Source organism: Nomascus leucogenys, chromosome 1a (genome assembly GCF_006542625.1).
Source record: "Nomascus leucogenys isolate Asia chromosome 1a, Asia_NLE_v1, whole genome shotgun sequence".
In the NCBI taxonomy this organism is placed as follows: Eukaryota; Metazoa; Chordata; class Mammalia; order Primates; family Hylobatidae; genus Nomascus; species Nomascus leucogenys.
Window position 1 is genome coordinate 42,209,456 of NC_044381.1, and position 27,459 is coordinate 42,236,914.

At 42.6% G+C, this 27,459-nt stretch overlaps 1 protein-coding gene across 5 annotated transcripts in view; it reads left to right on the forward strand.

The window, feature by feature from the left end:
- Nucleotides 1-27,459, forward strand: part of LOC101176191 (serine palmitoyltransferase 1) — a 77,923-nt gene that overhangs the window by 19,400 nt on the left and 31,064 nt on the right. For all 5 annotated transcript variants that reach the window (XR_004028427.1, XM_030805343.1, XM_030805492.1 and 2 more), the window contains 3 exons: nt 9,022-9,115; nt 9,921-9,993; nt 22,271-22,403. Coding sequence is in view for 4 of the 5 variants with exons in the window: in XM_030805343.1 (XP_030661203.1) it covers nt 9,022-9,115; nt 9,921-9,993; nt 22,271-22,403 (300 nt within the window). In the remaining variant the exon portion in view is untranslated. The remainder of the gene's footprint in view (nt 1-9,021; nt 9,116-9,920; nt 9,994-22,270; nt 22,404-27,459) is intronic.

Genomic DNA, 27,459 nt, shown 5'->3' on the forward strand with positions numbered 1-27,459 from the left:
CACCATTTGGGAGCTGAGTTGAAGGCAAGAGGCCCAGGGTCTTACCATTCGTTATGTAACTCACACTTAATTTTTGTCTTCAGAATGGCACCCCTGCCTTCACTCGTTCTTAGGACTTCCAGTTTATACACAGCCTCTCCAGAGAGCACTTTTTCAGGGTGGAGGAGGGGAGTGACCGCCTGTTGTCTAGGCACCCAGCCAGTCCTCCTGTTGTCGGCCTTCCCCGTTTTCCAGTGTTTAATGGAAGCTGGTGCCCCAGTTTGGGAGCATGTTTCAGGCGGTGCTGCTTGGCTTTTCACTGCTGGCCTAGGCTTGCCTTTCTCTTTGATCTCTTTGACTTACCAAATACAACTTGTCCATTTGCTTTCCAGTTTCCAACATTTTGTCACCTTTCTCCTTGTTCTGGTCTGGGTAGGTTTAGACCTTTAAACTTTGTAGGCATTTTGCCTTTGCTTTCTGAGTGTGCTTTCAGAAGAGATCAAGGGTTGAGGTGTTTTTTAATGTTAGCTGATAGTAAGTGGTATGAAGAAATATCAAAGCAGGGTCAGTAAAGAGAGGTAGAGTTGCTGCAGGTATTTCTTGTTCATTTCTTTTGACTGCTACATATTCGTTTGTTGTGTACGCCACCAAATTTTACTTCTCCATTTTCCTCATGATAGACACCTAAACCGCCCCCATTTCCCACTGCTGCAAAGAATCCTCTGATCAATAGTCCCTCGTGAACCTAATATTCCCTTGAATTTCTCCAGGGGTACAGAACCAGGAATAGGATACTGATGTATGCCTGCCTAATTTTCCTGTAGGACTTTTCTGTGTCATCTGTGGTCCCCTGAGATAGTATATAGGAATTCAAGTTTTCCCTACATCTCTGTTTAGCAATACTGTTTGCTTTGGATTTCTCTTACTGTTTGAGCCTTTGAGCATCACTTCATCTACTTTTTAGCTACTGGAGTTTTCTGCTTCTTTGAATGCCTCTTCATATCTTTTACCTGTTTTTTTTTACTGGATTCCCAGTCTTTCTTTTGATTAGCAACGGTTCCGTATACCTTGTAGATTTTAAATCCTTAGTCAATTTTTGAGTTAGTACTCTGTTACATTGATTCCAAGACACATACTGTTTTTCCCTAGTTTAAAATCTCTGAAGTGGGGATGAATCTTAAAGCTGCTGAGAGTCACTGATGAGTCATTGTCAGCCAGGAAGGTAGTTTGTGACATGGTTGTCATTGCTTATGTACCAGTGAACCTGGTGGTGGCGGGCTTACTGTCAGCACTCCAGTTGAAGTGTATGCCCCGCTGGTCAATGAGGCAACTGATGGCCGGAGAAATGGCCAGACCTGCAGAGCAGAGGATGACAAAAGGCTTTGAAGATTTCTTTGTCAGACTTCCTGTTGTCTTTGGGTAGTATCAGCTTACTTTCTAGAAACGTGTGATTTAATTGGAAGGACGATAAAACTATGAGGTTAGTTCGATAGGAATGTTGCAGCATCAGAACTTGAGAACGGGTGACAGTTAACATGTCAGATAATCTCAGAAATGATAGTGGAGCGTGCTGGTAAGAAATGCCAAGATACTGCCAAGAGCAAGGAGAACATGGTATGAAAACTTGTGGTATCAGTGACTTAGCGGAGAGGGACAGAACTCAGTTAAAGAGGTTTTAGGAATGTCTTGACTTATATTTTCCTTTTCATAAGTACAAACATAGTGTAACAAAAATCTGGGTCTAGGAATGTATAATAGACCTTTTCATTAAGCATGAACTAAAAAGCTGTACATGACAAGAAAACATCATTGTACTTTAATTGACACTGTTTCTCTTCCTTAGTGATGGATAAAATACAATTGATGACATCTTAGATTCAGTGAAATACAATAAACCTCTTCTCGTCTGTTAACTTTATCTTTGGTATCTTTCGTTGAACCAAATTTCTTAATTTTGACTTGGTCAGATGCATCCATCTTGGCTTTACGGTTTGTATTCTTGGAGACTTGGTTAAGAAATCATTTCCTACCCTGAGGTCCCAAAGACATTCTTCCACATTTTGTTATCTTTTCTAAAATACCTTTTAGATTTTTAATATGTCTGGAATTCACTTTATACCTGGCTGTTCAACTTTATCCATAGAGAAAAATTTGTGTGAAACCTGGTGGTTTGTGGGGTAAGTGCTGTCATTTTCCAGGTATTCGTATGTACACAGTTCTCATGAATTCTAGATTGTTTCATTGGTCTCTGCCTACCTGCTCCAGTACCAAACCTGTTGTTAACAGGGGTCTGTAATATTTGCTTCCTTCTGGTAAAGCACCTGCCTGTTTCTAAATTCAGTTAGCCATTCCTGAACTTGTATCCTTCTGTGTAATTATTGAAGTTCACAGAGCTCCATTAGAAATCCTGGTGGGATTTTAGTTGTGATTGCGTTGAGTTTGTAGTTTATTTTGGCGAAACGTAGTATCTTTAAAATGTTGAGCCATCCCTTCAGCTGACCATCGTATATCTTATCATTTATTACTGTCTTTATATTTTTCTTGATACTGTAAATACTTTGTATTTTGTTACCTTTATTTACTATTAATTCCAATAGTTTGTTGATTTCGTTGAGTTTTTTATGTAAGGTGATCATATCACCTGCCGATAACAGTGTGACTCCCGTCAGACGTGCGTGTGTGTGCACACTTGTTTATTCACATTTTTGGACTTACAGTTTTACTGGTATGGCCTTTAGTAATATGCTGAATAGTAAAAAGATACCAAGCATCCTTGTTTTGTTCATATTCATACAAGTAATGGCTCTCTTGTGTCCCAGTTCATATCTGTAGGTTTTCGGTATGATAGTCTTAATCAGTTTGAGACCATTTCCCCCATCTAGGTTTGTAAGAGTTTTATAAATAGATGTTGAACTTTATCAAATGTCATTTCTGCATCTAAGATCATTGCATGACTTTTCTTTATTATGTTGTATTTTCTGAAATTCTTACTTGTTATTTAACTTCTATTAATATATCTCTTAGGTGTACTCTGTTCTTTTTCTAACTTAGTGGAACACTTAATTTACATTTTTAATCATTTCTAGTACTGATTGACATTCTCTTTACAAAACACCCTGAGTGTAATCATTCAGGATTCAGGCTTAAAAAAAGGTTTTGAAAGATAATAAAGTACGTATTCCTTATTACAGAACCACTGTCATGCAGTCTAGGGCAGCATCCCCAGAATAGTTTCATTCCATTGAGTAAGTAAAAGCAGTAAAGAGTTTCATATATGTTTAGGACAGGTTTTGCTACTGAATGAACTTGCTGCAAACTTTCAAAATTGAGTATGAGGGATAATGAACTTTCTCTGTGTTTAAGCCTATAAATTCCCTTCTAAGTACTATTCCAGCTGTAGGCTATACTTTTTTGGGGGGGGGAGGGAGGATGGAGTCTTGCCCTGTTGTCGGGCTGGAGTGCAGTGGCACAATCTCGGCTCACTGCAACCTTTGCCTCCCGGGTTCAAGCCATTCTCCTGCCTCAGCCTCCCCAGTAACTGGAACTACAGGTGTGTGCCACCACGCCCAGCTAATTTATTGTTATTATTTTTTAATCGAGACAGGGTTTCACCATGTTGGCCAGGATGGTCTCAATCTCTTGACCTCGGGTGATCCACCCACCTTAGCCTCCCAAAGTGCTGGTATTACAGGCATGAGTCACTGCACTCGGCCTGTAGGCTATACTTCTAATGTGTGTTATTCAGACCTAAATATTTTTTAATTTTCTTTTTTTTTCTTTGACTAAAGCATAATGTTTTCCTTGAGTTTTTGTCTTCTCAGTAATTTATAATTTATTGCTATGTGATTAAAAAACGTGTTCTGGATGATAGTTTCTCTGAATGATTCTGCTGCTCTTGTTGAGACTTGCTTTATGTCTTCCTTCATTGTAAATTTTGCAAATGTTCCACGGCTTTATCACAAAAATTTACATTATATATTCCTTTTATTCAAGGTGTCTTGTGTCCATTACATCAAGCACTTTAATTATCATTCAAATAGTTGACAGTCTTAGCCGTTTTCTGTCTGGTATGTAAATGAATGAGAAAGAAAGAGACAGTAAAGATCAGTATTACCCACCATATGGATTCATTCTCTGTCTCTGTTTTGTTTTTAGATTGTTTAGTTTGGAGGTATGAAATATATGTGGGCTCAGCATTTTTACATCTTTTTGAATGTCCCTTATCTCTAACAAAAATTATGTTTTACCTTAAAGTCCATTTGTCTGATAGCAGTGTAGCTACACCAGCTATCATTTAGTTATTCTGTGATTAATAGGACTCTGTTTTCAGTTTTACTGTGTCATTGTGTGTAGTTCTTTTGTACATAATTGGATTTTAATCCTAGTATCATTTTTTAACCGAGGAATTTCATCTCTTTACATTTATTTTGATTACTAACTTATTTGTATAGTAAACACTAATATCTGCTGAAATATGAGGTGATTCACAATCTTCCCAATAACATTTAAAACAGTTTGTTGGCCAATTTGATATGTAAACTTAAAGGGGTGTATAAGAAATGGCCAAAAATAATGTTATTTGATTTATTAATTTAATTGCACATATATATTTAAAATGTCTTTGTGCAAATAATATATTCAAAAATACAGCTCTTTCCTTTACCCCATGCAGCAGTTTTATTCTAATTCTTCCTAGGCATCTTGGATACCATATTCATCATTAGAAGCATTGAAACATTTATGTTTAAAGTCCGTCATTTTCACTTCTGTCTGAATACTTGGATTCATAACTTTTTGAATCTGTGTATGTTGCTGTCCCTCAAGATTTTACCCAAGTCTCATTCAGTATTTGTGATTCTACACTTGACCCCTTACAGGGTTGCTTTTTTTGTGGTCTTTAAGAGGTTTGCTTACTTGGTTGTATACTGTTTCATTGTGAAGTCCCGCTCCCAGGAATATGTGTTATGTGTGGGAAATAAGTACAATATCTGTGTCAAATTATTTTACCTCTCTTTATAAAAAACAAACTGATTTCTTCAAAACACCTAAAGGTAGCATTGTTAGAGATCATTCTGGTTGAAGTTGTTAACTAATCAGTAGTGGGTACAGCTGCATATAATGGGAAACCCAGACTTAGATGGCTTAGGCAAAGTAGAAGTTTATTTGCCCTCACAGGTGTGGAGCAAGGTAGCTAGCGCCACAGATGATCAGGGACCCAGGTTACCATCCTGGTGTTCTGCCCTTGAGGTGTGTGAGTTCCACTCATAAGTCACCTTAAGGGAGGATGTCAGGCAGATGGGCAGAAAAGAGGCTCCTTCTGGGCCTGTCAGCTTGGTTACGGCAACACTGGCCACACCTAGTTGCAGGAGCAGCTGACAGACGTGGTCTTTTGTTCCAGGGCAGTGGCCTTAATTTTTTCATGTCTTTTTTTTTTTTTCCTTTGCCTTTCGTCTGCTTGATCAGGTTTTCTTGATTAGACTTCCCTTATTCTTTTCTTCTCCTCATGCTTAACATAAGTAATTCCTGTCCAACTTTTTTTTGTTTTTTGAGACAGGGTCTCACTCTGTTGTCCAGGCTGGAATGCAGTGGCACCATCTCGGCTCACTGCAGCGTCTCTCTCCTGGGTTCAAGGGATTCTCCTGCCTCCACCTCTGGAGTAGCTGGGATTACAGGCATGCACCACCACGCCCGGCTAATATTTTTTGTATTTTTAGTAGAGACAGGGTTTCACCATGTTGGCCAGGCTGGTCTCGGACTCCTGACCTCAAATGATCCCCCCACTTTGGTGTCCCAAAGTGCTGGGATTGCAGGCATGAGCCACCTTGCCCCAAATGTTAATTAATCTTCCTCTCTTCCTTACTGAGCAGTACAGGGACTTACTAGACTCCTACTTCAGTTGTTCCCCATCCCCACTCCCCCTTTCTTGATGTCCTGGTCTGATATTTGACCTCCACTTATTTTGTATCCTCCAGGATTATTATATTTGAGAATCACCGTCTTTACCTGTTTACCAGTTTCTTATTGCCAATCTTTAGGTGTTTCTTTCTTTATCCGTGCAGCTTCTTTGGGCTTAAAATTCCTTTTTCTAAAATATATTCTCTATTAGATTGTTATATGGAGATTCAGAGAAGGTAAGCTGTATCTCTTAGTGAGAAATGTTTTTATTTTACCTCCTTGGATGACAGTTAGTGGATAACAAGTTGTAAGTGGATCATTATTTGCCCTGCAGCCCTGGGAGAATTTCTTCGTCATGGCCTGGCCTGTGTTACGGGGAGACTGTGTCAGTCTAATTATTGTTCATCTTCTGTTTTTTCTGGTGGCTGTCACAGTTCTTTTTCTCTGTAAAATTCTACAGTTTCACTGTCATTTGTCTTCTTGTAATTTATTCCTATTTATCCTACTTGGGATTCATTTTTCTACTTCAGTCTGTGGATTTCTGTCTCTCATGAATTCTGGGAATTTTTTAGCTGTTACCTGTTCAAACATTGTCTCTCACTTTTTTCCTCCAGTTTTTCCCCATAGAGCTAATGTTCAGTGTACTTTTAACCCTCATATCCTCCATGTTCAGTATGTACTCTTTCATATTTTTGCATCTCTTGGTAATCTCAGCTCTGTCTTTCATTTTTCTGCTGTGTCTGATGGAGTATTTAATCTATCTTTTGGATTTCTAATTTTATTGGCTCTCAGATTTTATTTCTGGAAGTTATATTTGACTGTTTAGCAAGTTAGCCTGTCCTTTTTTGTTTTTGTTTTTGAGATGGAATTTCGTTCTTGTTGAGCAGGCTGGAGTGCAGTGGCACAATCTCGACTCACTGCAACCTCTGCCTCCTGGGTTCAAGCGATTCTCCTGCTTTAGCCTCCCGAGTAGCTGGTATTATAGGCACGCGCCACCATGCCCAGCTAATTTTTTTGTATTATTACTAGAGATGGGGTCTCAACCGTGTTGGTCAGGCTGGTCTTGAACTCCTGACCTCAGGTAATCTGCTCGCCTCGGCCTCCCAAAGTGCTGGGATTACAGGCGTGAGCCACCATGCCCAGCCCAGCCTGTCCTTTTCTTAGTAACTTTTTAACCTTTCCTTATGTTTATGCTCTCGGTCCTCAGCACTTCGTAGTGTCCAGCGTCTCGCGTTCTTGGGCGCCGGCCCTTCTGCATCTCTTGTATGCTGACTCTCACTCATGGTGGGGTGGTGGTTTTTGATTGGGAAAGTTGTTTTCTCTCTTTTGAGTCCTCTCAGGTCTCGATTGTGGAGATGTCTTTCTGGTTGGTTTTACTTGCTTCTGCAGCATACCCTCTAAGATTTTAGGTTCCAGGATTCCTGTATCAAGTGCCCGTTATGACCTATTCCTGCTAGCCTGCATGGGGCACAGGTCTGAGACTTCCATTTCTCACTGGAAACTTTGTTCCTTCGCTACTCCAAGTGCTGGACAGAAATAGCATCCCTACATCACATCGTGCTGCCTTCTGATAGTTTTTGAGCCGTGGTTAGGGGTTTTGGATGTACTTGTTCTTAATCATTTGTTTTCTGTGTATTACAGTTTTTATAGAATGGTCTCAACGTTTACGGCACCTTTGGTACACGGGTGGTCTATCTAGGTGTTTGTTTGTTTTCTGGTTTTTGTTCTTTTTAAATCTTTTTGTGACTGCCAATACCTGGCTATAAAATCAGGGAGGACTTAGGAAACTTAAGGAAACCCTGAGAAGTAGGAACCTAAATAACATGATAAAATCAGAATCACAGTTGAGGAGGTGAGTGGCACTGGATTTGAAAGAGAAGCCCTTGAAGCCTTAGGGAAGAAGAAAGAAAATATTTGGAGAGCACCTCTTATGAGCCAGGCACTTTCATAATAGCAATTTCCCTGAGAGGTAGACTCTCCCCCTACTTTAATGATGAAGAAACTGAGAATCACAGAGGTCAGCGATGTCCCTAGGCTTCTGAAGTCGTCAATAGCCATAATACAGAGGGGGTCTGTCTGACAGACTCTACAACCCATGGTTTTTTCACTGAGTCTTCTTGCCTTTTTTTATAAGTTAGTTCGCTTTCATGAATTTACTTCAAGTTGTCATTCTTTTCTTTTCCTGGTTTCCCGGCATCTGTGTTTTCTCAAGGATGACCAATGCTGTTAAAAGGTATCGATGAGAACAGTGTTTCTCCATCTTTTCTGGCTACAGTGCATTTTATAGAGCAACCCAGTACATGGACCAGTACAGATACATAGTCCCATCACTCACCCTGTGCCATGGTTCTGATATTTGCTTTTCCATTCTATTTTGTTTTACTGTTTCCTCTGGTTAAAATAGGCTGATCGTGACCAACTAACTTGGTCTCACAGCCCTTTACCAGTTTGCCACCCATAATTTGAGCCCATGATTTTGAAGCATGGCTCGTGGCTCAAATATAGATCAGCAGAGGGCTTAACAGAAGTATCCTCAGGAGCCCATTCTCCTGTCCCAGCCGGGCTCATATCCGGCTCCAGTGTAGCTGCCACCCACATTCTCCCCACTCCCCAGGAGTGTGAGGATTCCTCTTCAACAGCATTCCAGCGTTAACTTTAGACATTGGGAACATATCCCACTTACTCTTTAGTGGCTTCCTGTACATGACATTTCTTTTTAAGCCATTTAACTATGCAAGATCATAACTCACTCTGCCTATTCTTGCCTTTGATCTTATTTTATATTTTCTTCTTGTTTGGCTTATTCCAGATTTTTCTGAGATACTTTATTTAGCAGCTTCATTCTTAAGCGAGTTTTAAAACCAAAGCATTTAAGATTTGCCATTCATTCATCTTGGAATTCTAGCTTATTTTTCTTTTTGTATTTTAGTAGTACAGGTAGTTTATTAAAAATAAAATTAATGGAAAAATATCTTATTTTTAATGTACCATGCTCTAATATTACTTCTTAAAAACAAGAACTCAAAGACCAGTATGCAAATAGGGTAGGATGACAACACTATGTTGTTGTGCCTACCACCAAGGTAATATGATAGCATGTAACATGAATGTGTAATTGACGTGTACCACTCTTGATCTCTTCCCTAGCCCTCCAAGCCACAAAATTGTGGTGAATGCAAAAGAATGTATAAACTTCGCCTCATTTAATTTTCTTGGATTGTTGGATAACCCTAGGGTTAAGGTGAGTAGCACATATTGCTGAAGTGGACAGATAACATTACTGATTTAAGAAACTGGACATAAAAGGCAAATGCAGGCTGGGCGTGGTAGATCACTTGAGGTCAGGAGTTTAAGACCAGCCTGGCCAACATGGTGAAACCCCATCTCTACCAAAAAATACAAAAATTGGTAGGGCATGGTGGCACATGCCTGTAGTCCCAGCTACTTGGGAGGCTGAGGTGGCAGAATTTCTTGAACCCAGGAGGTGGAGGTTGCAGTGAGCCAAGATGGTGCCACTGCACTCCAGCCTGGGCAACAGAGCGAGACTGTATCTCCAAAAAAAAAAAAAAAAAAAAAAATCAGAGCACTGGAAAGCACTATGCAAGTTTTTCCCATTCCTTTTTATCTGACAGAGTTGTGAGCTGGACCTAGACGGAGAGAGGCAAGAGTCTCTTATGTGGCTCAGTGTTAGGCACTGAACAGGCCAGACCTAGAGAATAGTTGGAGAAGGGTCTAGGAAATTGCTCTCTCTCTCCTATTGGGATTGTGGGCTAACAGGCATTTTCCAGGAAAGACTTGGCCCACAAATGCAGAAAAACTAACCAGGTTTTGAGAATCAGGCTAGTATAACTTTTCCATATTTTAAGTCATATACTCAGTCTTTACACCTGTCTCTTCTTTATATTCTGTTAGAGTTGTCATAGTTCCAAGAAAGGAAGAAAAGTGGAGGAGGGAGGAAGGAGCTCTGTGGGTTAAAGAATAGGAAATGTTCGTTTTGAACTCTTAAAGATAAATTATTAAAGTATAATTCTTTTACTTCAATAAAGGCAGCAGCTTTAGCATCTCTAAAGAAGTATGGCGTGGGGACTTGTGGACCCAGAGGATTTTATGGCACGTTTGGTAAGTTTTTGTTGTGTTCTCTTTGAGACTAGTGCTTTCAATAGTTAAGATTCAATTTTAGGCCGGGCATGGTGGCTCACACCTGTACTCCCAGCAGTTTGGGGAGGCTGAGGTGGGAGGATTGCTTGAGCCCAGAATTTGAGACCAGCATGGGCAATATAGGGAGACCCTGTCTCTACAAAAAAATAATAAAATTAGCCGGGCATGGTGGGCTCATCCTCGTGTGCATGTGTGGGGATTGCAGTGTGAGGAACGAGTGCAGAGCAGCAGTACTCTTTATGCAGGGGAGATGGCCTCATACTTCTGCCCACAGTCCATTGATGAGAACGGAACCCCTGCCATGACTAGCCACGCAGGGGGCTGAGAAACAGCTCTAGGAAGAAAGTGGAGAGCAGATTGCCTGGGGTGGAGGGAGGGGGGATAAACAGTGTAGTTTTTTTTCTTTCTAGAATGAAGATGAAGGATCATTGATTTCCTTGTGTATGGATAATCTGGGAACAGGCCAACTAAATAGTCGATGAGTGTAGGATTTCAAGTACAGTGAATTCCCTGGGAGTCATCAAAGAAGTCCGTTGTTTTATGGTTGTTTTTACTGAGTGTATATTCTTCGCTCCTGAAAATGTTATCAAATAATTGTTCAGGCCGGGCATGGTGGCTCATGCCTGTAATCCCAGCACTTTCAAAGGCCGAGGCGGGCGGATCACCTGAGGTCAGGAGTTCAAAAGCAGCCTGGCCAACATGCTGAAACCTCGTCTCTACTAAAAATACAAAAATTAGCTGGGCGTGGTGGTGGGTACCTGTAATCCCAGCTACGTGGGAGGCTGAGGTGGGAGAACTGCTTCAACCTGGGAGGCAGAGGTTGCAATGAGCCAAGATCACGCCACTGTACTCCAGCCTGGGCAACGGAGCAAGACTGTGTCTCAAAAATAAATAAATAAAATTGTTCAAATGAATTTATTGCTGGAAATAGCATTTTGGCTTATAAAATGACACAGTGTGGGGAAAGTAGAGCAAGGGAAGTATCTTCCGTCTTCCATCCTTGTTTCCATTTGTGGATCTTTTTGTGTTTTTTTACTTTAACAGTTAAGTTTTTTACTTTTGTGATTTTTTAATGTAAGGGCGCACCTTACGTTATCCCTAAGCTAGTTTGGTGATTACATTATTTGTCTTGGAAACAGATAAGGAGAAGTAGTGTCCAGGAATCCTACAGCTGGAAGTGATCTTTCAAATCTTTAGTTCTAACCCTGAAATTAGAAATTGGCCAGGTTTAGTGGCTCATGCCTGTAATCCTAACACTTTGGGAGGCCAAGAAGGGAGGATTGCTTGAGCCTAGGCATATGAGACTAGCCTGGGCAACGTAGCGAGACCCCGTGTTTACAAAAAATAAAAATAAACCTGGCACTAGCGTGAACCTGTAGTCCCAGCTACACAGGTGGCGGAGGCGGGAGGATCCCTTGATCCTAGGAGGTTGAGGCTGTAATGAGCCGTGTTCACACCACTGCAATTCAGCCTGGATGACAGAGTGAGACCATCTCAAAAATAATAATAATAATAATAATATAAACCAAGTATCCTGACTTCCATTCTTGATGGCAAGTTTGAAGAAATAAGCTCATATCAGAGCCTCCCACTTTCCTCTAGTCTAATGCAAACAGGGGTTGTTTGCTTGGTTTTTGATTGGTAGGGAATTATTTTCTTGGCAGGTATTAGAAAACTAGAAAAGGCACATTTTATGGGGTTGTCGATTGTAATCTGATGAAAGCTTTCTGTGACTGCTTGCTGAGGTAAAGGATTTGTTTTCGTAGGTAGGTACGGAGGAGATCAGCAGCTTGTTGGTATTAGATATCGGGGAGTTTTTGCTGTATTTTTCTAGGAAGTAAAGAATTTGTTTGGCAGGGTAAAGGTGGGGGATCATTGAAAGAGGTTCGGAGGTATAGGGAGACGGGGGAGGTTGCTGAGTCAGCTGTCAGGGCAGGGACAGCTGTGTAGCAGGAGGAAGAGAAGGAAATGCATAGCCAACAATCTCTGGCTAAGGAAGGATTGGAGATGGCGAGGAGGGAGTGGGTGAGGGTGATGGTCTGCTGGAGATAACTAGGGAGGGGTAGAGGGTGGCAAGGGAATGGGAGTGAGACAAAGAGTAAGTATAAAAGAAAAGAACTTCACCAGGATGGAAGAATTGGAGAGTACCTTGCCACAGAAGGTCATCTGTCCACTCTGAGAGAGTTAAGGGTGGCAGCTTGAGGGTGACACCACGAGATATCAGCTACAGTAGTCTGGAGGAAAAGCGTGAACTGGTAGTATAGACAAAAGCAGGGCATTTAGAAGTACGTGAAAATGGTTAGTAGGGACATAAGTAGACAGAGTTTAAATACTGGGGTGACTGTGTAAAGGCCTACTGTAAATAAAAGGTATACAGGGTTATTGTTCTTTTTCAGGAATGTGGGTAAGTTTAAGGGAAGTGGGGGAGAGTACTTGCGACTTCAGGAGGAGGCAGAGGAGCTAGGCTGGTCGTCTGATGGGCACAGTTTTATCCTGGAGCGATGAACCCAGTGGGGAGGATTCTGCAGACGGACCGTGGTTGGGGTACTGTAGATGACCAGGTAAGGTCCTGTCCACCGAGGTTGTAGAGTTTGAGCGGTTAGGTTCTTAACGAGAACTGACCGTCCAGCTAGGGTGTCTTTATATGGCTGGGTATCTGGAGTAGGTAAAAGGAAATTGGCAGCTTAGTGGATTTCCTGTCTAGCCTGTTGAAGGACTGGAAGATAATCACCAAGAGGGGTGGTGTCTGAAATAAGGTTGGGCCCCAGCAGAAAGGTGCGGCCATATAAGAGTTCAAATGGACTGTACCCGGTGGGTTCCCAGGGTGTGGCTTGAACTCTGAGGAGTGCAAGGGGTAGGAGAGTGGTCCAGTCTTTTTTAAGCTGGAGGGTAAGTTTAGTAAGGTGTGTTTTTAAAAGGCCGCTGGCTTTTTCTCCTTTTCCAGAGGACTGAGGGTGATATGGGGCATGAAGATTCCATTGAATACCGAGGGCTTGGGAAACTGCTTGAGTGATTTGGCTGATGAAGACCAGCCCGTTATCAGACTGTATGGAAGTAGGGAGACCAAACCGGGGGATTTTGTGTGTTAGAAGAAGGAAATAACTGCAGTGGCCTTTTCAGACCCCGTGGGAAAAGCCTCAACCCATCTGGTGAAGGTGTCGACCCAAACCAGGAGGTATTTGAGTTTCCAGACACGGGGCATATGAGTAGAGTCAATTTGCCAGTCATGGGCAGGGATAAATTGTCGTGCTCGATGCACGACAAGGAAAGGACGAGGTTTGAGAAAGCCTTGATGGGGTAGTAGAGTGGCATATAGCCCATTGAGAGGTGATTGTTTTAAGGATGGATTTCCAGGCTGGAAAAGAAATGAGAGGTTCTAAAAGGCGGGTTAAAGGTTTATATCCTACATGGAAGTGGTCACGAAAGGAGGAGAGGATAGAGTAAGCTTGAGAAGCAGGGAGAAGGAGCTTTCCATGATCTAAAAACCAGTTGCCGGCCGGGCGCGGTGGCTCACGCTTGTAATCCCAGCACTTTGGGAGGCCGAGGCGGGCGGATCACGAGGTCAGGAGATCCAGACCACGGTGAAACCCCGTCTCTACTAAAAATACAAAAAATTAGCCAGGTGTGGTGGCGGGCGCCTGTAGTCCCAGCTACTCGGAGAGGCTGAGGCAGGAGAATGGCGTAAACCCGGGAGGCGGAGCTTGCAGTGAGCCGAGATCGCGCCACTGCGCTCCAGCCTGGGTGACAGAGCGAGACTCTGTCTCAAAAAAAAAACAAAAAAACAAAAAAAACCAGTTGCCTTGAGTGGGAAGTGACTGGTAGGTTAAGGTTTCAGAAGGAGAGTAATAGGAGTGATAGATGAGAAGGAGAAATACTGGCCGCTGGGAGCAGATACTGGGGAGTTTGCTATTTCTTTGGCTGTTTTATTGGCATAGGTGTTTCCTTGGGCAATGGGATCAGAGGTTTTTTGGTGTCCTTTGCAGTGGATTACTCTGGCTTTGGCTGGAAGGAGGGCAGCTTTAAGGAGGGCTTTATTAAGGGGGCATTGATAATAGAGGATCCTTGTGTAGTGAGAAAACCTCTTTCTGCCCAGATGACAGCGTGTGGCGGTGGAGGATGTGAAGGGGGTATTTCGAGTCAGTATAGATATTAACATGCAGTCCTTTGCCAAGAGTTAGGGCACGAGTTAGTGCTATTAATTCAGCTTGTTGAGAGATTGTAAATGGGGCGAGTGCAGCAGTTTCAATGATAGATGGGTGAGACACAATGGCCTATCCTGCTTTTCCTGGTGTTAATCAACTGGTTTTTGAAGAACTGCCATCAGTAAACCAAGTGTGGTCTGGGTCAGGGACAGGAAAAAGGGAAATATGGGGAAAAGGAGAGGAGGCTATGTGGATTAAGGAAATATAGTCGTGTGGATTAGGATTTGTAGTGGGTAGTAAGTGAGAGGCCGGGTTGAAGTCCTGTCCAAAGGCAATGGTCCCCATGGGATTTTCAACAAAGAGTGAATAGAGCTGGAGGAGGCGGGGAGCCGAGAGTATGTGTTTTATGTGTGAAGAGGAAACGAAGTCTTGGAGGTTGTGAGAGCTATAAAAAGGTGAGTGGGGCATAGCCTGTGATTTTGAGAAACTCTAAGAGTATAAGGGCTGTGGCTGCTGTGGCATGCGGGCATGATGGCCAGCCCAGGACTGTAAGATTAAGCTGTTTGAATAGAAAGGCTGCTGGTCACAGGCCTGGTTCCTGAGTAAGAATTCCTACAGCGCAGCCCTGCGTTTTTGCTGTGTGGAGGAAGGAGGGTTGGGAGGAGTCGGGAAGCGCTCGAGTAGGGGTTGTCTCTAGGGCCTTTTTTAGAGTAAAAGGAGGGGCGAGGGAAGGATTTAGGATCTGTGGGTTCAGCTAAGTTTCCTTTTGTGAGTTTATAGAGTGGTTTGGTTAGGATGGCAAAACCTGGTATCCAAAGGCAGAAGTATCCAACAGCGCCTAAGAAGGAGAGGAGTAGTTGTTTGGTGGTAGGGACTGGAATTTGGGAGATTAGCTGAATACGGTCTGCTGGAAGTGCACACCTATGTTGGTGGAGGATTATACCAAGGTAAGTAGAAATGTGAGCTTTGGAGGGGGATACTCTGTACCCCTTGGCGTAGAGGTGTTGAAGAAGCAGTATAGTGTCTTGCTGGGAAGATTGGTAAGAGGGGCTGCAAAGAAGAAGGTCATCCACATATTGAGTGAGATGGGAAACAAGTGGACGAAAAGAAAGCAGGTCATGGGAGAGGGCCTGGCTAAAGTAGTGTGGGCTGTCTCTGAAACCTTAGGGCAGGACGGTCCGGGTGAGTTGTTGGGACTGGTGGGTGTCAGGGTCAGTCCAAGTAAAGGGAAAAAGGGGCTGGAAAGAGGGATGTAAGGGGATGGTAAGGAAGGCATCTTTGAGGTCAATAACAGAATAATGAGTTGTGGAAGGGGGTGTTGAGGATAGGAGAGTATAAGGGTTAGGCACGACAGGATGAATGGGGAGGACAGTCTGATTGATGAAACGAAGGTCTTGGACTAGCCTGTAGGATTTATCTGGTTTTTGAATAGGTAGGATGGGAGAGTTGTAAGGGGAGTTGGTAGGGACTAAGAGGCCATGCTGTAGTAGACAGGTAATAACAGGCTTTAGGCCCCTTAAAGCCTGTTGTGGGATGGGGTATTGGCATTGAGCAGGATAAGGGTGGCCATGTTTCAATGGGATGGTAAGGGGTGAATGATCAGTTGCAAGCAAAGGAGTGGAGGTATCCCATACTTTAGGGTTAAGGTGGGGAGACGAAAGGAGAGGTTGCGAGGGAGGTTTGGGATTGGATAAAAGGGCAGCTCTGAGATGTGGCTGTAGTCCAGGAATAGTCAGGGAGGAGGATAATTTAGTTAAAATATCTTGGTCTAATAGGGGGACTGGGCAGGTGGGGATAACTAGGAAGGAGCGCATAAAGGAGTGTTGCCTGATTTGGCACCAGAGTTGGGGAGTTTTAAGGGGTTTAGAAGCTTGGCCGTCAGTACGCACAACAGTTATGGGGGCAAGGGAAACAGGCCCTTGAAAAGAAGGTAATGTGGAGTGGGTAGCCCCGGTATCGATTAAGAAGGGGATGGACTTACCCTCCACTGTAAGAGTTACCCGAAGCTCGGCATCTGTGATGGTCCGGGGGGCCTCCGAGATGTTCGGGCCACGTCAGTCTTCAGCCGCCAAGCCGAGGAGATCTGGGAAGGAGTCGGTCATTTCAGGTTTGAGCTCCAGGAGCTCTCCAGGATTGGCGATGAGAGTCAGACAGTCTGAATTCCAGTGAGGGCCCACACAGGGGCATGGCTTAGAAGGAATCCCGGACCGTGGGCATTCCTTGGCCCAGTGGCCAGGTTTTTGACATTTGAAGCAAGGTCCCGGAGGGGCAGTTCAACGCTGCGGTTTGTACGCCTTGAAGTTTTTGCAGGTAGGCAGTGCTGCTGGGGTTTGTTTTACGGTGGAGGCAAGCATTTGTAATTCCGAAATGCGCGCTGCCGCCTGGCAGCCTCTTCCCTATTATTGAACACCTTGAAGGCAGGGTTGATTAATTCCTGTTGTAGGGTTTGAGGGCCAGACTCTAATTTTTGAAGTTGCTTTCTAATGTTAGGAGCTGACTGGGTAATAAAATGCATGTTAAGAATAAGGTGGCCTTCTGGCCCTTCAGGGTTTAGTGGTGTACATCCCCTGAGGGTGGCAGCTAGATGGGCCATAAACTGAGCTGGATTTTCACCTTTGTTCTCAGTGGTCTCCTTTAGTTTGTCATAATTCACGGCTTTATATGCAGCTTTCTGAAGCCCTTGAACTCAACAAGAGATCATGTAGTCCTGCCTGGCTATGCCTTGGGCCCCTGCCTGGTAGGTCCTTTGGGGCCTTCACGGGGTACTTCAAGGCGCCAGCAGTCATCACCGTAAGATTGAGCTAGGGTCCAAAGTGAAGATGACATTTAAGTCATTCCAAGTGGGATTATAGGACCGTGCTAAGTATTGGAATTCTTGTATATATTTGGGTGGGGTCTGACGGAAAAGAGCCTGAATGCCGACGGATTTGGGAAAGGTCAGACATAGAGAAAAGGATGTGAACCTTGGACTTTTCCTTCGGCTCCTGCCACCTCTCAAAGGGGAAATTGCTGGGCAGGGGCATGGGGGTCGGCTTCAGGGCCAAATTGTAAGCCAGAGCAGGTGTGAGGAGGGATGGCAATGGGAGGGGCATAAGGGGGTGGCTTGTGGGTAGAACTCGGTTCTGAGGGGGAATTAGGGCCAGGTTCGGATAGGTGGGTGGCGGGGGAGAAAGATGGGAGGGGTTAACAGACAAAGAGGAGTCAGCATCCCCAGTGGAAGAAGGAGAGGTAGATGGAAGGGAGATAAGGAAAATTTGGGATGGACCACATTGGGAGCAGAGACTAGGGAGAGATCGTAGTGTAAAAAAATGCCTGGACGTAGGGTACCTCAGACCATTTGCCCATTTTGCGACAGAAGTTGTTTAAGTCCCGCAAAATAGAGAAATTGAAAGTGCTGTTTTCTGTCCGCTGAGAGCCATTGTCTGATTTATATTGGGGCCAGGCCGTGTTACAGAAAAAAAAAATTAGACGTTTAGGCTTTAGATTGGGTGAAAGCTAAGAGGTTTGAGGTTTTTGAGGACACAAGCCAGTGGGGAAGATGGAGGGCGGGAGGTTGCCCATGATAGAACTGGGAAAGTTTGAGGGGAAAGAAAGAGACAAGGAAAAGAGCAACCACTGGCACCCTCAGTGGACATCCCCAATGGAGGTCCCGGGTTGTGTGGCTGGCGAATGGCCAAGGCTGGCATCCCCGGCATCTACCAAACACCGAGGGAAGACTGTCTTCCCAAGAAGAGTCCGTGACCAATGTTGGATTTTGGAAACACAGATAAGAGGAAGGTTCCTTGTCTCAATTTTGAGGAGAGAAAAAGAGGGAGAGAGATGAGGAGAGACCGAGGCAGCTTACCCGATCCATAGACAGAGGTGGGAGTGTTCGCGGGGACTGGTCTGAGGTCCTGAGGTCGAGGGAAGTCTCTTTGATGGAAGAGCGCGGGGAGGACAGGGGAGAGGTCTCCCGGGGAGAGTTCCCCCATCCCGGGCTTTCGGCACCAAATGTTATGCATGCGTCCAATTGAAGAGACAACCTGAACAGGCTAAGTGTGAGCAACAAGGCTGTTTATTCACCCGCGTGCGAGTAAGCTGAGTATGAAAAGGGAGTCAGCAGAGGGTGGTCGGCTTGGAGATGGTTTTATAGGTTAGGGGTAGGCAGTGGAAAGTTACAGTTAGGGGCTGGTTTTTGCAGGTAGGGGAAGAATGTCACAAGGTACATTATCACGAGGTTACAGAGCACAGTGTCACGAGGTTATTATTGATCAGTTAGGGTAGAGCCTGTTACAATGGTAGAATGCCGCAAGGTTGGCTAATCAGCTAAGACAGGTACTAGCCGTTTTTCTTCTTTTGTGGTTTTCCTGTTGTCCCAGACTTTCTGGCTGCAGGACACCTTCTGGATGTGTACGTGTGGGTCACAGGGGTCACGATGGCTTGACCATGGCGCAGCCTGCTCAGGGGACCTTACAATTTGGTCATAAAATTCCTAGATCTGCCACTTCTTCTTACCAGTCGTGGGATCATGGTTTTCTCAGGTGTAAGTGGGGACAATCATTGCTTGCATGGCTTTAGAACACTTTGCTGAGGATCACATAAGATACCACATGTGAAAACATGAAAAACATTTGGCTCTGTATGTTCCAGTGAGTACCTAAGGGCTATCACTTATACTCTTAAGAAGAAAAATTGTGCATGTCTCTAGGGATATTTGTGTGTGTGTGTTGTTGTGGTTGAGACGGAGTTTCACTCTTGTTGCCCAGGCTGGAGTGCCATGGCGTGATCTTGGCTCACCGCAACCTCCGCCTCCCGGGTTCAGGTGATTCTCCTGCCTCAGCCTCCCAGGTAGCTGGGATTACAGGCATGCGCCACCATGCCCAACTGATTTTTTTTTTTTTTTTTTAGTAGAGATGGGGTTTCTCCGTTTTGGTCAGGCTGGTCCCAAACTCCTGACCTCAGGTGATCCTCCTGCCTCGGCCTCCCAAAGTGCTGGGATTACAGGTGTGAGCCGCCACACCTGGCCTCTAGGGATTTTTTTTTTTTTTTTTTTAAGGACAGTATGTATGCAAAAATATGAAGGCCTTAAGAGAAAATGTAGTTTGTTTCTAAACTGTCCTAAAGGCAGCTATTTTATGGTATTTTCTCTGGAAAACAACCAGGAAGGCCATAATCTCTCCTCCTTGTAAGTGAGAAGCTGAACAAGTGGCTCTTATTGGAAGATAATCTTAACAATTCAGAATTCAGATAGCTTTATTAGAAGATTGCCTAAAGTGTGACCAGGTTTTTGCTTTTAAAATAAAACCTTTTCTTTTATTCTACAAGTATTAATGTAATTAAACAAACTCTTAAATAGCATATTGCTTGTTCCATGCCAGGCAGTGTTCTGAGTGTTTTATCAGCATTAACTCGTGCAGTCCTCCTACTAACCCTTGAGGAAGGTAGGACTATCCCCCCTGTTTGACAGAGGAAGGCACCAAGGCTGCCCAGAGCTGAACCCCCAGACCTAACTACAATCTGAGCTCTGTGGTGACCGAGGTAGTGAGGCCTCCTGTCCCTTGAGGTTCCGGTGAGGGAGCCAGACAGGCAGATAAGCAAGTGCAAGAAAGTGCTGAGGGCTGTGAGGTGTGCGGAGGCATTCTAGGACACCTCCCTCTGTGGTCACTTCTCTGCCATGTTTAGTGCTAACAGTGAATTGTAGAATATAGTACTTTAGTTTTATTCCATGCAAGTCTACAGCTCCAGTTAGTGAAATGGATCATATACACAGAAGATATGGACATCAAAAGTTGAAGAAAAGTGAGTGCCCTTGTAGTTTTCCTGCTTGCTGCCTTCTGCTCCCTTGGGTTGAGAGTTTCTTCGTTGCACAGAGGAGCATCAAGAGAAACAAGTTCTGCAGTTACTCATATTTACCTGTCACAAAACCTGCTTTGCAAGGCTGACATCAGCTAAAACCCAGTGTCTTTTGATAGAAGGAAAAGACTAGTCTTTTTGAATTTTTGGGACTGTGCTAGAACCAGTAAGTCGTTGATTTATTGTTGAGAGATTCTTCTTCCCACTTATGGCAACTGTATATAAACAGTTCCGAGTACACCTAATGATGGGAAGATTTGTAACATGCTGATTTTCATCAAGTGGGTAACTCTAAAGTCCTGAAACAGGGTCATACTCAGTTTTACATTCTCATCATTCATCAATGAAAAGAGTCATTTAGAGCTAAGAAGTCTACAGAATGATTTAAAATCCCTTTTGTGGTTAGCAAAAATAGTTTGTATACATAGCATGTTTTTCTTTTTGAAACGGAGATACCAAATGAAAGCAAACCACTGTTGCCTGGGTTGTCCTTCTGGCTGAACTGTGAAGGTCTGTGGCAGATATTTTCAATTAGAAGCACCATTATAGTTTGAAGGAGGCCTCCTACCTGGGAACGTGAGCGGTAGCAAAGTGATGGTGCTCAGAGAACAGTAATGAGGTTGAGAAGGAAGACATACCCAAGATGAGAAGGAAGACGTACCCAAGATGAGAAGGAAGACGTACCCAATAGTAACCCATGCTCAGAGGTACTTGGCTGTTTTCCTCTTTCTTGCTAGATTTTGCCTGAAACCTTTTCTGATAGCATCTCTCCTAGAGGGTGGCTGTCAGATACAGGGAATCACGGCCTTGGATTTCGTGTGATCGTAGTGTCAGAGATCTTATACTCGAAGATCACCTGGGATACGTTCTTCTAAACTCTGTGTGGTGTTGTAAAGTCCCACGTTTATTTAATGTTGGTGTAATGGAAAGTGTCCATTTTATAAAATAACTATAACCAATTGGTAATGGAAATCAAATGATATTGACTGTGTTAACGTACAAATAGGAAGAAGCATGCCTCATATTTTATCACTATTTGATAGGAATGGAATTAATAGTTCATTTTAACAGTTCTGTAACGTTCTTTAGGAAGTCTGTAAATATGCTGCCTCCTGCCAGGCCGTCAGCCCTCTCTGCTTGCCCCTAGCTCAGGAATGCCCAGACCGCCTGCCATTGCCTGTGCTTGGGTTCTCATCAGTAGACACATCACGGCTCACTCATCCTGGGTCTCAAAATCCAACTCTGTGGCCTCTGATTTCCCTCCTTTCTGCCATAGCGCTCTAAGACTGGAGGGGCCTGGCTTCTTCGAGCTCTCCCCACACAGGGCCCGTGGTGAAACTCTGTTATCTAGTCCTCCAGGCTTGGGTCCTGCCATAGTTAAAAGAGCTAAAGGAATTTTTAAAAATCCCTTTCCCTCCTTGATAATGTCTCATTTGAAGACTGCTTTAAAGTTTTAAGATTCTAAGCTGGCCCAAGTGCCCTATTTATTCTAAGCATCACTGGTCCTCCGTCCGAGGGCATGAAGCCTCATGGTTCAGTCTGAGAGGTAAAAGGCTGTAAGGAGTCATGATTTAAGAGGAAAATAAAACATGTCAGTCTAATAATTGTAATTTATCCTCATTATTATGTCAACATCCTCCTTACGGTGCATCTATAAAAGGACTATATTTCCTTTTGTACTATAAATTTGAATTCTTCATTACACTTACAAGAAATTCAGACAGAATCCCAGCCCCAGAAAGTGATGGGAGGTGCCACTACTAAATGCTGACACAGATTGTTAGAGGCGTGGTCACTGGAGTTCTAGTAAGTGTCACCTTCTTGATGCGAAGTATACAGGGTTCTTTTTGCTAAAATGCAAACAGACATTAATAAGTTAACATCAAACGTTGGTGAGACCTCAGTGGTTTTGGTCAAGGGCAGTTAATGCAGGGAAACTTGGTAGGCCTTGAACTCTTACAGTAGAGTGATATCAAAGCATAACCAGAAGTTGGAACTGCTCCAGTAACACATTTTGCAGATAGATGCGTAGCTGATTTAGTTCATGAATTTTAGAAGTTGTATGGGCCTAGAATTATTTTAATAGATCTTACATAATCTATCATTTAAAAACAATTCCATTTTGGCCATAAGGTGAAAGTATTGGTAATTATACTGCTTGTGTTCTTTTATTTGTTCTGTAGTAGAGAAAAATAATTATAAGTTTAACCATTTAACTTTTTTAACTGAAATATTTAACCATTTAACTTTTTTAACTGAAATAGATGTTCATTTGGATTTGGAAGACCGCCTGGCAAAATTTATGAAGACAGAAGAAGCCATTATATACTCATATGGATTTGCCACCATAGCCAGCGCTATTCCTGCTTACTCTAAAAGAGGGGACATTGTTTTTGTGTAAGTAGACGTTACCTAGTTTTCTAATAGCAGTGCCTTTGAAATAATACCGACTGTCTTAGAGAAATACTTCATTAGAAGTTACCTACATAAAATAATGCTGCTTTTTGTTTTTCAAGAAATAGTCACCTCACCAAAGGTTTCAAAATTTCTGAAACCTTCACTTAAAAGATGCTTCACGGTGTCTATAGTCATTTATCTGCCATGATAATTATTTATTGATGTCCAGATGAGGACAGCTATCTACCTTCTTTGGGCAGCTCTGTGGCTGTGTGGTATCCTAGTCTGTGGTCACCACCTCACGTTGTCACTCAGACTGCCCGGCAAAGTCTCTCCATGTCTCATCACCCATTCACCCTGTCACCTGGTCTCAGCTGATCTTGCTTCCTACCTTATTAAGGATGGAGGAGCCATGACTTGGACACTTCTTTGACTACCCACAAGTGGATCTTCACATTCGCGTGCCTGTCCTGAATGCGTGCTATCGAGGTTTACTGTGAAGGGCAGAGTACAGCCAAGCAAGGGCTGGCAGGCCCCAGGCAGCTGATTAAACCAGTCAGAGGCATCTGCCGCCCCAAGCCAAGCCCTGTCGTCCTATGAGTGGACTAAAATTTGGTCTCAAATTGACTTTAATTTCCTCTTCTTTCTTTCTTTCTTTCTTTCTTTTTTTTTTTTTTTTTTTTTTTGAGATGGAGTCTCACTTTGTCACCCGGGCTGGAGTGCAGTGGCGCAATCTTGGCTCTCTGCAACCTCCGCCTCCCAAGTTCAAGCAGTTCTCCTGCCTCAGTCTCCCGAGTAGCTGGGATTACAGGCATGCGCCACCATGCCTGGCTAATTTTTTGTGTTTTCAGTAGAGACGGGGTTTTGCCGTGTTGGCCAGGCTGGTCTCGAACTCCTGACCTCAGGTGATCCACCTGCCTTGGCCTCCCAAAGTGCTAGGATTACAGGCGTGAGCCACCGCGCCTGGCCTTTTTTTATTTTTATTTTTTAATTTTTTTTTATTTTGAGATGGAGTTTCACTCTTGTCGCCCAGGCTGAAGTGCAGTGGAGTGATCTCGGCTCACTGCAAGCTCCGCCTCCCGGGTTCAAGCAATTCTCCTACCTCAGCCTCCCGAGTAGCTAGGACCACGGGCACCAGCCACGAAACCTAGCTAATTTTTTGTATTTTTAGTAGAGATGGGGTTTCACCATGTTGGCCAGGCTGGTCTTGAACTCCTGGGATTACAGGCGTGAGCCACTGCGCCTGGCCTCCTCTTTTCCTTTTTAACATCATAGCCAGAGTAATCTTTTTAAAATGTAAATCCTATTTTGTCACATTTTATTTAATACAATTTAGAGCTTCTATTGTTCCTAAAATGAAGACCCAAGTCCTTTGTATGATCTTGTGAGCTCTGCACCACTTTTTCAGGCTCATTTTGTACCATTTTCCCCGAGGTGTTTAAGCTGTAGCCTTGCCAGCCCTGTATGCTAGTGTCCTCTCACCTTGGGGCCCACGCACATGCTCGTTCTGACTAGAACACTGTTCCTCCTCCCCTCTCCTACTTAACCTTCTCATCCTTCACATACGTCACCTCTGCAAGGAAGCCATCCCACACCTCTCAGAGCAGATCAACACCCCTGCTGCATGTGGACAAAATCTTACAGCCAGAGAGAATTTATTGTTCTTGTTTATCCATGCTCACAGGAGCACTCAAACTGCCTGTCAAGGTCACCCTGCTTCTCAAGCCTCCCTCCCACACACAGACACACACACACACTCTCACACACACTCTGCTCTGCTCATTTGCTTCATACTTACTGTACTTTTCTTTTGTAGAACTTGTAACAGTTTATAATTGTATATCTGTGTGGTTATTTGCTTCTGTTTCTTGCTGGGAGCCCATTACTTAGAATAGTATTTATCATTTAGTAATGGTCAATAAACAGTAGTTCAGTAAATGAATGAAAGGAAGCTGGAGCTCAGAATACAGGCCAGATAACTGTGTTGCAGAGCCTGGCATCCCTCAAGCCCTGCACTGGCCTCTTACTTACCACTCACCGTTGGAACGCTTGTGCAGCGACAGAACCTTCTATCATAATTACTACAGAGCTGACTCTACCTGGGGCTTCTGCAGTACATGTGACCCATTCCTCACTATAGCCCTACCGCAGTCTAGGAGCACTAGAGCAAATGTCCTGGGTCTAAGTAGTATACTAATGTGACCATAAAAATGAATATTTTTGTTAATTTTTGGCAAATAGTTTAAAAATAACGTGAAAGACTCATCACTAACTGAAGCGCCATTGACTTAAACAGTGTTCCTAGGTTTTTAGTAAAAGCAGAGTTACAGACAGCTGCAGTGTCATTCAGTGTCACTTTATACGCAAGCACCCCACTATAAATTCTTTTTAAGTCCAGAAAAAGTTGGTGGTTACTGGTGAACTCCTATGCTTCCTTTGATAAATACTACATTGTCCATTTTCTGGTTGTATGATTTGTTTTTATACGAATGAGTTTTGAGAGTTCTTTATACATTCTAGATCATAGTTCTTTATCAGATATGTGGTTTGCAAATACAAATTTTGATGTCCACATACTCATTGCTAAAATGTAGAAATGAAATGGATTTTTTGTGTGCTGAGCTTGTATCCTGCAACCTTGCCAAACTCAGTTAGCTCTAGGAACTGTTTTTCTAGATTGCTTAGGATTTTCCATGTAGACAATCGTCATGTCATCTGTAAATAGTTTTATTTATTTTCTAATCTACTTACTTTTTATTCCCTTTTATTGTCTTACTGCACTGGCAAGAACTTCCAGGACTGTGTTAAAAGTAGTAAGAGAAGACATTCTTGCCCTGTTCCTGATATTAGAAAGCATTTGCTCTTTCACCAATAAGTATAATGTTAGGTGCAGCTTTCTTACAGATGCTCTTTATTACATTCACTTTCTTGCACCTCATCCTTTTTTTTCTGAGCATTTTCATTGCAAATCAGTGTGAATTTGGTTGGTCAACTACTTTTTCTGTATTGGTTGATACGATCATGTGATTTTTCTTTTTTAGTCTGTTAATGTGGTGGATAACATTGATTTATTTTCAAATATTGAACCAGCCTTGCATACCTGAAATAAATACCACTTGGTTATGGGGTATAATTTTTTTTATAAAAAGCTAAATTCGATTTGCCAATCTTTTGTTAAGGATTTTGAATCTGTGTTCATGAGGGAGATTGTCCTATAACACACTCTTTTTGATACTTACTTTGGTTTTGGTAGCAGAATAACACTTCATAGAATCAATTGGGAAGTGTTCTATCTTCTATTTTGTGGAGCTATTTGTATAGAATTACTTTTAATTATTTGATTGTTTGGTAGAATTCTCCCATGAAACCATCTGGGCCTGGAGATGTCTTTTTTGCAAGTATCTTAACTCGGAATTCAGTTTCCTTAGTAGTTATCAGGCTATTCAAATTATCTGTCGTATTGAGTGAATTGAGGTAGTTTGTGTTTTTCAAGGAGTTGGTCCATTTCTTAAAAGTTGTCAGATGTACATGTGTGGTGCTGTTCATGGTATTCCCTTATTATTCTGATGTCTGCAGAGTCCACAGTTACATACCTTGTTTCACTCCTGGTATTGGTAATTTGTGCCTTTTCTCCTGTTTGCTTTGTCAGTCTTGTTAGAGGTCTGTCAATTTTATTGATCTTTTGAAAGAATCAGCTCTTTGTTTCATTGGTTTTTCTCTATTGTATTTTTATTGTCAGTTCCATTGATTGATTTCTCCTATTTCCTGCCTTCTGCTCACTTTTGGTTTATTTTGTTCTTTTTCTTGATTTGGAGGTAGGAGCTTAAATTATTAATTTGAAACTTTTTCTCTTTTGTTTAATGTTCATTTAGTGCTATGAATTGCCCTCTCAACACTACTTTAGTTGTGTCTCACAAATTTTGATGTGTTGTGTTTTCATTTGTATTTAGTTCATTTTTGTTTTGTTTTAAGAAATAGGGTGTCACTATTTTTCTCTGGTTGGCCGTGAACCCTGGGCTCAATGGATTCTTTTGCTTCAGCCTCCTGGGTAGTTGGGACTACAAAAACACACCACTGTGCCCAGTTTACACTTTCCCTTTGACCTATGGATTATTTAGAAGCGTATTGTTTACTTTTCAGGTGTTTGGGGACTTTAAATTTGTTGTAGTTTGGTTTATGGCTAATACGGTAGTCTATTTTGGAATATCTTACGTGGGCACTTAAAAAATGTGTATTCTGCTGCCGTTTGGTGGAGTGTTCTATAAATGTCAAGTCTTTTTGGTTGATGGTGTTTTTGGGTTCTTCTATCTTGGTGATTTTCTGTCTAGTTCTTCTATCAGTTGTTGAAGGATAGTGAAGCTTCCAACTGTAATTGTGGGTTTGTCTATCTCAGTTTTATCAGCGGTTGCATCTCAAATTTTTTAGCTTTTTTGTTTAGTGCATATTTAAGATTACTGAGTTTTCTTGATGAATTGACCCTTTTGGCATTTCATAATGTTCTTCTCTGTTTCTGATAATTTCCACTTTTTGTGTATGTGCTGCCAAAGCAAACACTCTGATAATTTTCTTTCTTCCAAAGTTTACTTTGTCAGATACCCTTTTTGTTATTTTTTATATTACATAGTTATGTGTATATATCTGTATTTTTTACTACCTATTTTATTATATTTGTAGTGAGTTTCTTACAGACAGCATATAGTTGGGTCATGTTATTTAATTTATTCTACCTGCCTGTCTTTAAATAATATATTTGTACATTTACATTTAATGTAATTATTGATATAGCAGAGTTTGAGTCTGTTAAAACAAAGTCTGCCATTTCGCTTTTTGTTTCTTGTTTGTTCACTCTACTTTGTGTTTCTCTATTTTCTCTTTTCTGCCTTTCTGTGGGCTAATTGAACATGTTTTTAGAATTTACTGTTTCTTTGTATAGCTTTTTTTAGTCATTACTCTGAGTGTTACATTACACATACATTATAATAGACTACTGGTGTCATCATTGTACCAATTCAGGTGTAGAAACTTTTACCTTCCTTTACATTGCTTTATTTGCCTC